The 14,448-nt window shown below is 39.9% G+C and overlaps 1 protein-coding gene across 1 annotated transcript; it reads right to left on the reverse strand.

Moving 5' to 3' along the window:
• Positions 1-717: 717 nt before the first annotated feature.
• On the reverse strand, positions 718-14,444 carry PDHB (pyruvate dehydrogenase E1 subunit beta). The gene is made up of 10 exons (XM_033926312.1): positions 14,278-14,444; positions 14,118-14,177; positions 13,045-13,152; positions 12,899-12,961; positions 11,381-11,416; positions 10,989-11,274; positions 8,007-8,117; positions 3,621-3,712; positions 2,544-2,685; positions 718-1,397 (listed from the first exon to the last, which is right to left on the reverse strand). The coding sequence occupies exons 1-10, from the start codon at positions 14,311-14,313 to the stop codon at positions 1,252-1,254; spliced, it is 1,080 nt and encodes a 359-aa protein (XP_033782203.1). The 5' UTR covers positions 14,314-14,444; the 3' UTR covers positions 718-1,251.
• Positions 14,445-14,448: the final 4 nt, after the last annotated feature.

Below are 14,448 nucleotides of genomic sequence, written 5' to 3' on the forward strand. Positions count from 1 at the left end.
AAGCACAAACTTCTATCACTACGCCAATGTGTTGGGGGGTTATACTAACTCAAGCAAACTTGGAATGTAGAAAGAATTATGTTTTCTGGAAACACTAAGTTGCCAATACCAAGGCAGATTTTACATCTGTTAAATGTTTGTTGATTTTGTGAAAAAGATCCTTTAGTTTATAATTTGCTTAAAGTTTAAAACAAATTGCACTTTAAAGGATTAACTTTAATCCATTTTTTTAATTAAAATCCACAATTACTAGTGTTTGTTACTATGCAGAGAACATTATGTATAAAGTTTCAAGTCACTTGTGATGATATAGGAGATGTACTCATTTTTATTAAAAAATAAAATGCTGGCTGGCTCCTCTTATTTGCTTAGGTTTGATGAGAGTAAACACAAAAAAGCAAATTCTTAATAATTTAAAAACCATAGTTAAAAATTGTATATAAAATCTCTGGAGCCCTTTTACAAAGCCAGCACTAAAAATGGCCTTAGTGTATGGGGAAGGGTGTGCAAAGATCACTTTTTTAGTGCTGCAGTGAAAATGGCAAGTTTTCTATTTTTGGCATTAATAGTCAAGTGCTATTGTCATCATTAACATGTAGACCCTTAATCCTAACTATTTTGTAGGTGGTAAAGGCTCGGGAGTTAATCTTGTGAGTTGCATAAATAGTTAAATGTGCGATTGTGGAAGGAGAAATTTTGATTATTTTTCCTCTTAAATATAAAGTCAAATTAAGAATGGTTATTTAAAAAAGGAAGCACTTATAAGGTTTAATAGCTTTGTGAAAGTTTCATTTCTTATAGAAATGTCTTTATTGTATATATACAATGTGTGGTATTAAGAAAAAAAAAAACTACACAAATTTTACAGAAAAAATATGATGTACTAATGCCACTGAGAATAAATGAAGATTATGAGCCAACATTTTATTCCTATATATTCAACACAATTCAGCACTGTTGGAAGTGAAATTGTTTTGTAAGGTAAAGGGATAATCCAGTTTGCACTACTTCCTAAACAGAATATTAGAAGTACATGTTACAAATTAATAAAACGGGGCAAATAAATAAATCATTATACTTTCATATGATTTGTAGGACTGGTCTTTGAAGAGCTGACACTGCTATAAAGCTAGGATGCAAGCAACAAATTTTAGTTAGGTACAGTCAAAACCAACTGTTCTTAAGTGTGCTTGAAGACATGGAGCTTTCATGAATTAGGAAGTGTACAGTATACAGCATCTAACAGGACCATTACACATTTAGTGTTTTCTTGACTGCAAATATAATATCTTTTACTTGAGGGATGCAGTTTTCTTCCAGGGTCTTTGCATAAGGCATTGGAACATCTGCACCTGTAACACGTATAATGGGAGAATCCAGGTAGTTGAAGGCTGGTCCTAGGAGGGATCAATACAGGAAACCAGAAAAGAATGATTAAAGTACAAGCTATACTCAGACCTTTGCTTCCAACTGTGATGGATGCTACTAGATTATCACTTCTCAGCCTGGAACAGTTATAGTGAAGTGTAAATTCCTGACTTAGCAGGAAAAATTTATTTATAACTGAAATAACAAAACTAATAGAAATAGGCAGTTATGATTCCTAAACAAGGTGTCACGTCGTTACCCCTGGATATCGTTTTGCATTTCTAGAAGATCTTTTTTCCACCGGTACCCGAGCCATTCGGCAACTGAACAAAAACAGTGTCTTGGACGGAATAATGAAGCTTCCCAGATGTTGGGACTCGGTCGTTGCAAAGCAGGGAGACTATATTGAAGGATTGTAAAGAAATACTTGGAAAAAAAAAAACCCCAAAACCCAAAAAACAACAACCCCCCCCCCCCCATGTAAATTTAAAAAAAAAAAAAAAAAGTGCATTATTTATGAAATGACCCTTGAATATATTGATCTTTGTCAACATTTGCTTATTTCTGATCTGAATAAGAGAATAGTTAAGCTCTGGAATGCATTGCCAGAGGATATGGTAAGAGCGGATAGCGTAGCTGGTTTTAAGAAAGGTTTGGACAAGTTCCTGGAGGAAAAGTCCATAGTCTGTTATTGAGAAAGACATGGGTGAAGCCACTGCTTTTGCACCTGTATTGGTAGCATGGAATATTGCTACTCTGGGTTTTGGCCAGGTACTAGTGACCTGGATTGGCCACCGTGAGAATGGGCTACTGGGCTTGATGGACCAGACCATTGGTCTGACCCAGTAAGGCTAGTCTTATGTTCTTACCTTTGAAAGCTAATCATAAAATGCATTATGTTAGTCCAATAAAAAAGGTACTTATTTGTTTTATTTCTATATATTACCTCATACATCCCCTTTATCATTTTGGTCGCTTTTATTTGAACCCTTTCTAATTCTATCTTTTTTGGAGAAACAGTGACCATGTGGAATATTCAAGGTGCGGTGCACCATGGAAGAATGACCGAGGTATTATAATATTCTCAGTTTTTAGTTGCCATCCCTTTCCTAATAATTCCTAGCATCCTGTTTGCTTTTTATGCCACAGCCACACAGTGGGCAGAAGATTTATACCTTCCATGATCTTGGCACAGATTTCAGCTCCTACTCCAAACTGAGGCCACCCTCCTTCCACTGTTACAAGATGATTGGTCTTCATCACACTAGTTTCTATAGATTCAATGTCCATTGGTCGAATGGTACGCAGGTTGACAACCTGGAGGAGGAGAGGAGAGGGAAGTTTTTAAACCACTTCTTTACTAACAGACACACACACAAAGGGGCCCTTTTACTAACACGTAGTATGTTTTGAACACAAAAATTAATCTGCAGTAAGCATAAAGCCTTTGCAGTAAACGCAGAGAATGTGCCCTGAATCGACTGTACAAGGCACAGTATTAATGTATGGTTATCATGTTACATAATTAGGCTGATTAGTGTAGGCCCTCTGTGCATATAACCTGGGCATATAACAGTGGTTATGCAGTAGCAGTAAAGGGCTACAACTACCCATGTGGGCATAGTAGTTCTCAGCAACCCCCTCATCCTCCACTGATATCCAGGTCATCATCAACCAAAATGGTGCCAATGACCTCTAGTAGTTGGCTTACAATACTACCACTTGGGTTCATCCTTCCTTCTTAGGAGATTTACTATTGATAGAGATAATCGGCACAATTTTAGACGATGGCAAAACCTAGGTAGTAGTGGAGGAGGATGAGTGCTGTCAAGGACTATCAATTCACTGATACTGAAACCCCCCTCCCCTCCCCCCGGTAGGTCTGGGAGGGAGGAAGGAGTTGAGATTAAGGGAAACTGCCATATAGCTAATGAACTGGAGTTGTGAAATTAAGAGTAACCTGAAGATGGTAGTAAGTTCAGCTGCACTAATCAGCAGTCATGTCAACTATCACACAGTACTGACCCTTGTGCCAACTGTCAGGGTCAGCCACACCTCCACCTGCCCACATCAAACCCCGACGTCACCAATTTCTGGATCAGGATGTTAACGTATGACACAGTACTAAGGCTCCTTTTTATAGCGCAAGTCTGCTCTATTGTCTCTCATGCTGAAAACGCTACACTTGTTGCTTAATAAAAAGGGCCCAAGTATTTGTAAGGTTGCCTTTACAGTAAGGCGGTTGGACAAACCTCACACTCGACTCCTTCTTTTGCCAGCACAGTGGCAGCTTCCAAGCAGTGTCCAACCGATCTGGAGAGGGAAACCAAAGTTAGGTGGCTTCCTGCAACAAGAAAAAGGACACTTGTGATGACAAATCCTCGTTACTACAGAAGCTCTTTTTCTACTCATCCAATCAGAAGGCTACTATTGCCATCTATGCAACTTGCAAGTAATGTAGCTTTCTCCAAGAGAATATGCAGATCGTTTTTGAAATTTTACTAGCTTTGGTTTACACTTGAAAGAATAAGCGAAATATACTGTAAATAGCTTCATTTTGTTACTAACCCCCTCCTTTACAAAGCTGCACTAGCATTTTTAGCGCCGGTCACAGCAGTAAGAACTCCAGCGTTCATAGAATTCCTATGAGCGTCAGGGTTCTTACCGCTGTAGCCGGCGCTAAAAACGCTATCATGGCTTTGCAAAAGAGGGCCTAAATGAATTTGTTTTAAAAAATTTCTATCCCACTTATCTACTAAGCAGGTAACAAATTGTGGAAGTGTGTGGTGCAGCACCCTGAGGTTGTGGGTTCAAATCCCTCGCTGCTCCTTGTGACCCTTGGCAAGTCACTTCATCCCCTCGTTGCCCCAAGTACACTAGATTCCATCCGGACAGATAGGGAAATATATCCTAAGTGGTTTACATTTAGGTACTTTATCTTAAGTGGTATATAAATAAATAAATTATAACATACATAAAATAAAACAAACTCCATACATTCATCAATATATATTAAATAAATCTACTTCCTTTAAAACATAAGAATAGCCTCACTGGGTCAGACCAATAGTCCATCAAGCCCAATAACCTGTTCTCACGGTGGTCAATCCAGGTCACTAGTACCTGGCCAAAACCCAAGGAGTAGCAATATTCTATGCTACTGATACAGGGCAAGCAGTGGCTTCCCCTGTGTCTTTCTCAATAACAGACTATGGACTTTTCCTCCAGGAACTTGTCCAAACCTTTCTTAAAACCAGCTACGCTATCCACTCTTACCACATCCTCTGGCAATGCATTCCAGAGCTTAACTATTCTCTGAGTAAAAAAAATATTTCATCCTATTGGTTTTAAAAGTATTTCCCTGTAACTTAATTGAGTGTCCCCTAGTCTTTGTAATTTTTGACAGAGTGAAAATCGATCCACTTGTACTTGTTGTACTCCACTAAGGATTTTGTAGACTTCAATCATATCTCCCCTTAGACGTCTCTTTTCCAAGCTGAAGAGCCCTAACCGTTTTAGTCTTTCCTCATACAAGAGGAGTTCCATCCCCTTTACCATCGTCTAGTAGTCTGCATATAAAAAAATATTCTGACAACTGCCGATTTTTAAATGATCAGTTCTGAAATGCCCTTACAAATAAACTTGTCTTTTAGATATATTTTTTTTAAGATTTAAAATCTGCACATAATCTTACTATCCCTTTCATTGAGTTCCTTAGCCTCAGGCCTGCCAAGGATACAGCTGCCATACATGTTTTCCTATACTGTATGTCCCGAGTATTCTCCAAAGTTAGTCGCATAGTAGCTTCTGATTGCAAATTTTGATTTGGAATATTTTTTCTTTGAATTTGAGTCAAGTACCATGGTGCCTCTCCATAGAGCACATGATGTATGATAGTCAAAATTTTGTGCTTGATTCAAAATTCAATAGGCAACCAGTGTAATATTTTAAAAATAGGGGTGATATGATTGTATTTTGAAACTCCAGTAATTACCGTAACCTTGTAGCTGTATTCTGTATTACCAGCAATGCATGAACCCTCACTCTCATAATGCCTAAAAATATGTTCTAAAAGGAGAAATTAGGTTCTGACCTGCTAATTTTATTTTAGACTCTCCAGACCGGTACGGCTACATAGTAACAGTCACATAGTAAATGATGGCAGATAAAGACCCGAATGGTCCATCCAGTCTGCCCAACCATACGTGCTCTATAAATTAACCATTTAATTTAAACATAACAATAACAACACCCCAAACAGGAGTAACAATGAATATAGAGCAATACTGTTGGAAGATACAGAGAGAAACCCCTTCAGCAAAGGTCCCCACAGCTCGCCAGCTGAGCCAAAGCCACTGTTCTTGTGATCTCCCTGACCCTAGAAAAATACTAGGATCCGCAGAAAAATCCCACTCTTCATGCAAAAACCGTAAGAACAGACAGACAGATGATGTACCGGTCTGGAGAGTCTAAAAGAAAGAAAATTAGCAGGTAAGAACCTAATTTCTCCTTCTTTAGCACCTCTCCAGACTGGAACAGCTTCACTGATGGGACGTACCAAAGCAGTACCCATCATAGGTGGGACCCCCGGAGGGCACCTTAATATCATCATGTATAATCACACATTATGTTGCAGTGCTTGGATTTTTACATTCTAGATACATGAACTCATATTTTTAGCATTAAATCTTAGCCTCCAAACTAGAGAGCAACTGAAGTCACTTCCCCCAGTTGACCAAAATGGAATCCGTCAGTGTGAAGATACATAGTAGCTTTCTTTTATTCATAATTTGCTTGGGCAAGCAGCTGCTCCCCTTGCATCCCACCTATCTACACCTCTGCCTCAGAGCAACCTATGGATAGGCTGGGGGAGAGGAGCAGTGATTGATAGCCACAGTACAGAAGAAAGTGCCGTCCTGTGGGTTGGTTCTACTGTTTGTTTGGGCGGGCGGGGAATGCCGGTTCTTGGGGGGGGGGGGGGGGAGGTGCGTTCGCAGGCAGGAGCGATGCCAGTTCGAGTGGAGGGGGAGGGGGTGCATTTGATAGGCTTAAAAACAATAAATCCCCGAGATTGGATGGCATCCACTGGAGGGTAATCAAGGAACTGAAAGGGGTTATAGCTGAACTGCTCCAACTAAAAGCAAATCTGTCGATAAAATCGGGATTCTGGAAAGCTGGAAAGTGGCTAATGTTACACCGATCTTCAAGAAAGGTTCGAAGGGAGATCCGGGAAACTACAGACCGGTGAATCTGAGTTAGGTATTGGGAAAGATGGTAGAGGCCCTGATAAAGGACCGCATCATCAATTACCTCGACGGGAACAAACTGATGAGGACTTGCATGACAAACTTACTGCACTTCTTCAAAGAAGTAAATGGGCAGATAGACAAGGGTGACCCATCTATATCGTATATCTAGATTTTCAGAAGGCGTTTGATAAGGTTCCGCATGAACATCTACTTTGAAAAATTGCGAGCCAGGGAATAGAGGGTGATATATTAACGTGGATTAAAAACTGGTTGGCAGATAGAAAACAGAGAATGGGGGTGAATGGACAATACTCAGACTGGAAAAGCATCATGAATGGAGTGCCGCATGGTTCAGTGCTTAGGCCTGTGCTCTTCAACATATTTATAAATGACCTAGAATTTGGCACAACGAGTGAGGTGATCTAATTTGCAGATGATACAAAGTTATTTAGAGTAGTGAGGACACAGAAGAATTGCGAAGACCTAGAAAGAGACATAAATACGCTCGAGGAATTGGCCTCGAAATGCCAAATGAGGTTCAATGTGGATAAGTGCAAGGTGATGCATGTCGGTAACCAAAATCATATGCACGAATACAGGATGTCCGGTGCTATACTCGGAGAGAGCCCCCAGGAAAGAGACTTGGGAGTACTTGTAGACAAGTCAATGAAACCGTTCGCGTAATGTACGGCGAAAAGGGTGAACAGAATGCTAGGAATGATTAAGAAGGGGATCACAAACAGATCTGAAAAGGTTATTATGCCATTATACCGGGCCATGGTACGCCTCCACCTGGAATACTACGTTCAACATTGGTCGCCGTACATGAAAAAGGACATAGTACTACCCGAAATGGTCCAGAGAAGAACAAAAATGGTTAAGGGGCTGGGGGAGTTGCCGTACAAGAGGCTAGAGAAACTGGGCCTCTTCTCCCTTGAGGAGACTGAGAGGAGACATGATTGAAACATTCAAGATATTGAAGGTAATTGACTCTGTAGAGACAGAGATATTGTTCACCCTCTCCAAGGTGAAGAGAACGAGAAGGCACTCGCTAAAGTTAAAAGGGGATAGAAATGGTAGAAATCTGGAATGCTCTTCCAGAGGCTGTTATAGGGGAAAACACACTTCAGGAATTCAAGAAAAGGTTAGATAGGTTCCTGCTGGACCAGAACATACACAAGTAAGGCTAGACTCAAATAGGTTCCTGCTGGACCAGAACATACACAAGTAAGGCTAGACTCAAATAAGACACTGGTCTTTGACCTAATGGCCGCCGCGTGAGCGGACTGCTGGGCACGATGGACCACTGGTCTGACACAAATCTTATGTATGCCTTAAATATCTTTCATTTTTATACTAACCTAGTGAAATGAAAAATACTTTACTAACCTGGTCTTTCTATTTTAGCTTTTCCAATTGGAATCACAAAGTCCTTTGATAAAACTTCTTCAGACATTTCAAAGGGAACACCGTACATTAATTCACTTTCCAGCATTACAACTGCAGAAGTAGACAAATGAAAATAAGCAATGTTTAGAATAAAGCTTCTAACCATATGAATTTTAAGTCAACTTTTAAAACCAATGTCTTATCATAGGACCCGGTAGAGAATAGAAAAGCTCTGCCAATGGTAAGAACGGTTTAACAGATATTAAAATCATCTCAGGGGAAAAAAAATGTAAAGCTACTCTGATGTAGTTACTTTCATTCCTAATAAGGAGGGTAAGCTGACATGTCATGCAAAACATTATCTGACTACCGAACACACAATGCACCAATAGGGAAGAATAAGAGCTGTGGAATAGATTCCAGGAAGATGTTTACAGACTGCAACCAGATATTAGTGCAGGGATCTCAAAGTCCCTCCTTGAGGGCCACAATGCAGTCGGGTTTTCCCCAATGAATATACATTGAAAGCAGTGCATGCACATAGATCTCATGCATATTCATTGGGGAAATCCTGAAAACCTGACTGGATTGCGGCCCTCAAGGAGGGACTTTGAGACCCCTATATTAGTGTAACACTTTCATGTATTTGGCCAAACGGAGCAAACCAGTGGCTTCCTAAAAAATAGGTCATACCAGGTAGTTAGTGCTGGAAAATATTCTACTATGTGGGTAAATTTATGTGGGGTCCCTCAGGGTTCACCACTCTCTCCAACCCTATTTAATGTTTATCTAGCATCATTGGGTTATTTACTATATAGCTTACAAGTAAAATTTTATATTTACCCAGATGACATAACTATACTTGTCCCTTTAACTAACTTTATAACAGAAGTGATGAATGGGATTGCATTTATTCATACACAAGTGGAAAACTGGACGTCTACATTTAAACTGAAACTCAACCCGGGAAAAACAAAGTGTTTTCCTCGCAAGCCCTAATGAGAAACTTACTGAATCAATGCTTCACTTAAATGGACACAACTACCCCATAGTTTCTACTTTAAAAAAATATTAGGGGTCACAGATCGTTCACTGTCATTCAAAATCATACTAATTTATTGATCAAGAAAGATTTTATTATCCTTTGCAAGTTGCGCACCATAAAGAAATACTTCGACTTTATGTCTTTTTAAATTTTGGTACAATCGTCCATTCTCTCAGTATTAGATTATTGTAATATCATTTATTTGGGTTCCTATATAAAAAAACAAAAACAAAACAACAAAAACAGTCAGTCGATTGAGAATAATACAAAACACAGCAGTCCGCCTTATTTTTGATCTTAAAAAAACATGATCATATTAGCTTATATTATCAAAAGCTTCATTAGTTTCCATTTGAATCCAGAGTGTTAATTAAATTAGGTTGTATCTGTTTTTAAGATTTTATTTGGTCTAGCACCTTCATATCACCCTTCCCATTTTAGATTTTATAATATAAAAAAAAAAAACATTTGAAGACCAGGTTAGTTCTCTTTTCTATCAGTAAAAGCATGCCGTTATAAAGATTATTTTAGATAGGACCTTGGCATTCCAGGCTGGAGTAATGAATTCAAGTTTGAACGTTCTTATTTCCCCATCCCTTTCCTATTATCAATTTCGGAAAGATCTTAAAACTTATCTACAGCACTCTAAACAGGCTACTTCGGCCTTGTCCATCAGTGAATTCTTTCTGCCGCGTTACTGATGACATCATCAGTGACACGGCAGAGGGAATTCACTGGCGGACAAGGCCGAAGCAGCCTGTTTAGAGTGCTGCCGGTCCGACGCCGATTTGGAGGGAGGTACCCGTATGTAGGACACACTCGCAATCCGGATGGGAGGGGAGGATAGAAGCTGGGCAAAGGGTTCTGCTACACGAGGGAGGAGGAGGAAAGATGCTGCACATGCGTAGGAGAGAAAGGAAAGAGGAAGAATTGGGGTGAAGGATAAGAAGGGAGAGATGATCATGCACATACCCCGAATATAAGGCCTAGTGTGTTTCTTAGGCTCAAAATTAATATAAGACACTATCTTATTTTCGTGGAAACACGGTAAAAATGTTAATGGTATGGTTTTGTTATGTAAGAAGTATCGTCAATAAGAAGAGGGCAATATTTTCTTCTGTGTTACAAGCAGGGCTGTGGAGTCGAAGTCAATTTAGGGTACTTGGAGTCAGAGTTGTGGGTACAAGAAACTGAGGAGTCAGAGTCAAAGGATTTATCTACCGACTCCACAGCCCTGGTTACAAGTGAGACCAGGCAGTTATAGTAAATTCTAGATGCCAAACTGTCATAAAAAAGGATAGGAGAAATTCTGAGATCTACTGAAGTGATACCAACAAAGATGCTAAAAATTGGATGTCTTAGAGCAAATAGAGGAAGGGGAACTCACAGTTTAAGAAACTTTATATACTCATTTTCTAAAATAACAAAATTAGGGGAAAGATTTGGACAAGCTTTCTTAATTTTAGTTTTCTAATTATGTTCATTTTAATCTGTAATTTATTTACCCCCCCCCCTTTTACCAAGGTGCATTAGCTGTTTTAGCACGCAGTAAACGCTTAACGCACCCATTATAAGTCTATGGACACGTTAGCGTTTAGCACGTGCTAAACGGCAAGTGCACCTTAGTTAAAGATCTTATAATCCAATAGTTGTGTTCATAGCCTGGAGTGGAATTACAGTTATAAATTTGAGCTCCACATATTCAGCAAAATAAAAAAAAGATACTACACAGTTTTGCATTTCTTTAAAAAATTTAGAATTGTCTAAAAATGCCTAAGTCCTTTACAACAAATTACATAACAGTGCTATGCATCCCTGCTCGAGAGTTTAAGTAGGGTCTATGCAGGAGTCACTTCATAGATTTGCTACACTTAACAGTAAGCAAAAACTTTTCTACACTTATCAGCACGCCATCCTCTGGCACCAATATTTTTTACCTGGGTTATCATCTCGAATGGATGCTTTAATCAGACCTCTGGCATCCTCTGAATTCCACGGGCTGACAACTTTTAGTCCTGGGCAATGCCCATACCAAGCTGCAAAACACTGAGAATGTTGGGCAGCCACACCTGCAGAGGCACCATTAGGACCCCGGAAGACAATCGGGACCGGTACCAGACCTGAAGACATGTAATATGTCTTGGCAGCAGAGTTTACTACTTGATCTATTGCTTGCATGGAGAAGTTGAAGGTCATAAATTCACAGATAGGCCTCAACCCAGCCTGTTCAAATTGTAACAAATTAAAAACACTATTAACCATTCAGATCTAAACTTTGATTTCAGTAGTAAACATTTCATTTGTATTTTTATGATGTGGAAATACATACCATAGCAGCTCCTACTGCTATTCCAGTAAAGCCCATCTTTGAAAAAAGAGATACAAAATACCCTTTAAAACATGAATATGAAAATATCATTACAAAAGATAAAAAGATTATGTACTTACCCGGGTAAGCTCTTTCCAGTAGATAGGTGAGCCACATGGTTGCGAAAAGAATCCACTCTGCCTCTAGTATACGTCATTGTGCAGTTTAGCATCCTCTACAGTTAATACCCAAGCACGGAGAGCCACCCAATCCACGTGAAATAGAGGCACCTGTAGCAACAGGCTTAAATTGTTCTGCTCAAACAGTAACCTAACAGTACCATTAACTGCCAACATAGGCTTCAAAGGAGCTCAGAAACTACTCCCCAATAAATGGAAACATATATACAAAGTCTTCCCAGCCCCCAGGTGCTGACAGGCATCCAAGAATCAGCTTAGAGAAGCATAACAGACTGAAAACTAAAAGCAGGCGCAGTAAAGACAGAGCGGTGTCTAGAACATCTCACCTATCTACTGGAAAAAAAAGCTTACCAGGGTAAGTACATAATCTCTTTTTGCAGTACAAAAGGCAAGATATTCTAGATCAGTGGTTCCCAACCCTGTCCTGGAGGACCACCAGGCTAGTCAGGTTTTCAGCCTAGCCCTAATGAATATGCATGGAGCAGATTTGCATGCTTGGCACCTCCATTATATGCAGATCTCTCTCATGCATATTCATTAGGGCTATCCTGAAAAACTGACTAGTAGGGTTGGAAACCACTGTTCTAAATAGAAGGAATGTATAAAAGCTGCGCCGACCCTTAAGACCGAGGACCCAAAGGCGGGAGTCCTATCTTGCAGCCACATCCACTCTGTAGATCTTAGCAAACGTGTGCAGAGACGACCAAGTGGTCACTCTACAATTCTCCTCAGGAGAGACAGATCTAGCTTCAGCCCATGAAGAAGCCACACTCCTGATAGAATTCGCCTTCTTTGGGTTGCCAGCCAGACACCCGTGTCTGACTACACCTCCACCCCTGCGGATCACCAGATGCGCACCTGGACGGGTGGAGGCATGGCAATGCAGCCAGCCCCCTGCGAGACACCACCGAGACTCTTAAGGGCATCTAAGAACCTGCACTCGCCACCTGCTTAACAGAAGATGAGACCACTTAAGGGATGGCTCCGAGTTCTGGAGAAAATAAATCATGCAGACTGGCTAATGGGTACCCAGCTATAGACTAGACTGCGACTATTCAAGCAGGCAGAGCTTTAAAATTGCTCCAAGCTCTGAACTACCCGAAAAGGGGATGAAATTAATTCAAATTAAAAATAAGAAATTGGGGAGAGCAGAACAGATACAACTGTAGCCTTGTGTGCAGAAGGAAAAAACAGTAGAAGATGCTGAACTGCACAGTACACCAGAGGCAGAGTGAAAAATCCGGAGTGGATTCTTCTACAACCGTGCGGCTAAAGGAAAATAACCTATTGTCTAGAATGTCTCACCTATTGCACTGGAAGTAACTTTATAAAGCAATACCTCTGAAATTGGAGTGTCTATTATCCTTTTATCACCATATTTCTTCCAAAGACCTCTGCTAACCTGTTTAAAAAAATATATCCAAATCAGTTTGGGCATATCGAGTTATTCTGGTATTATACAATCTAAGACAACCAGCATCTTACTTTATATGCACCATCATACTGGGCAACTTCTTCTCCTAACATGAAAACTCTTTCATCCCTTTCCAGCTCTTCATCCAAAGCCTGATTTAATGCATCACGAACCGTCATCTATTGGATAAACCAACAAAGTAGACAGATTACTTATGGTTCTAAAATACTAGAGCATCTCTTCAAGATATCCCTGAATAAGTCTTAACATCACAAATTCCTCCTTTCTTCCTCCCCACTCCCCGCCCTATTCTTTACCTTTACTAGCCATGTCCACTGATCTCCTTCTTGTAAAAGACCATAATTCTTTTGTAATCCGCAAGGTAATGGCGGAATAGAAGTCTCTAATGTAATATAATGTCATGTTGAGTCACTGATGTCAGCACCAGGAGTGTGCTCAGGATGCCATACATATAAAATGGAACGTACAATAGCAACACAAAAAAGATATTTTGGTAAATTTCAGAAAATATGGAGACCATTAACAGACTTTTGTAATGAATGATAAGTTTCCCAAGGTAAGATATTTGATAGAAGGGAAAAGGGTGGGTATTATTTTTATTTATCTCATAACGCATATGAATATGTTAATAGTCTCACTGTATTGTATGAAATACTGTTATGGGATGGGGGGTTATATTTAATAATAATTGCTCTGATATCAGGTGTAATACATAATATTCAAGATATTAAAATATAAATATGTAATGAAATGTTATATTTAATGTGTTATATGTGAGTTAATCAAGTGTGTATTTATAAGTTCATATGATTTTATCTAATACACTTGTTGTAATATGCAAAAATGAATAAAGAATTTAAAAAAAGGATGCCAACATCAATGGTTTAATGTGCTGCATTGAATGCTAAGGTATTTAATTTAAATTTTTTTTTTGGGGGGGGGAGGGGAGAGGAAAAAAAAAAGTAAAGGAAAAGCAGATGTAAGTAGGAGCTTACACACACAAACCCCCCCCCCCCCAATTCGATCTTTCTAGCACATCAAAAGTAGTTTGTTTGTTTTGTTTTTAAACATGTGCATATCCCTCTCTTGATAAAAGACAGGTTTTAGGGATGCCTTTACTTACCTGCAGCCCAACCACCGCTGTCCGGTGAAAGTCTCTCCGCAGCAGCCCCGACACGCGATTCTATCAGGGGAAACCAAGAACAGGAGCAGACTTTAATATGCACAAGTTCTGCTACAAAAAAAAAACCGTCAACAAGCCTTAGGCAGCTAATCTCTCTCACCCGCCCGCAACGGAGAACGCTTCGCAAGGAGGCCATCTTGGCTGTGTCCTCTGCCTAAAAGCTATCGCCCTTCCGCAAGGCTCCAGCCAATCGCGGGCGACGCTTTCCTTCGTGGCGAGGTCACGGCCCTCGAGCGGCGCCTAAATCCCCCGCCGACCAATGGGGAGAGCG

This window comes from Geotrypetes seraphini, chromosome 17 (assembly GCF_902459505.1).
Source record: "Geotrypetes seraphini chromosome 17, aGeoSer1.1, whole genome shotgun sequence".
Taxonomy (NCBI): domain Eukaryota; kingdom Metazoa; phylum Chordata; class Amphibia; order Gymnophiona; family Dermophiidae; genus Geotrypetes; species Geotrypetes seraphini.

Bases quoted from the DNA above. Each gene is read 5' to 3' on its own strand.
- PDHB (XM_033926312.1), bottom strand. From the start codon at position 14,313: ATGGCCTCCTTGCGAAGCGTTCTCCGTTGCGGGCGG. The intron at 11,275-11,380 runs GTATGTATTTCC...CAATTTGAACAG, and splicing joins TAGCAGTAGGAGCTGCTATG to GCTGGGTTGAGGCCTATCTG. The intron at 8,118-10,988 runs GTAAAAAATATT...CTACTTCTGCAG, and splicing joins CATTCGAGATGATAACCCAG to TTGTAATGCTGGAAAGTGAA.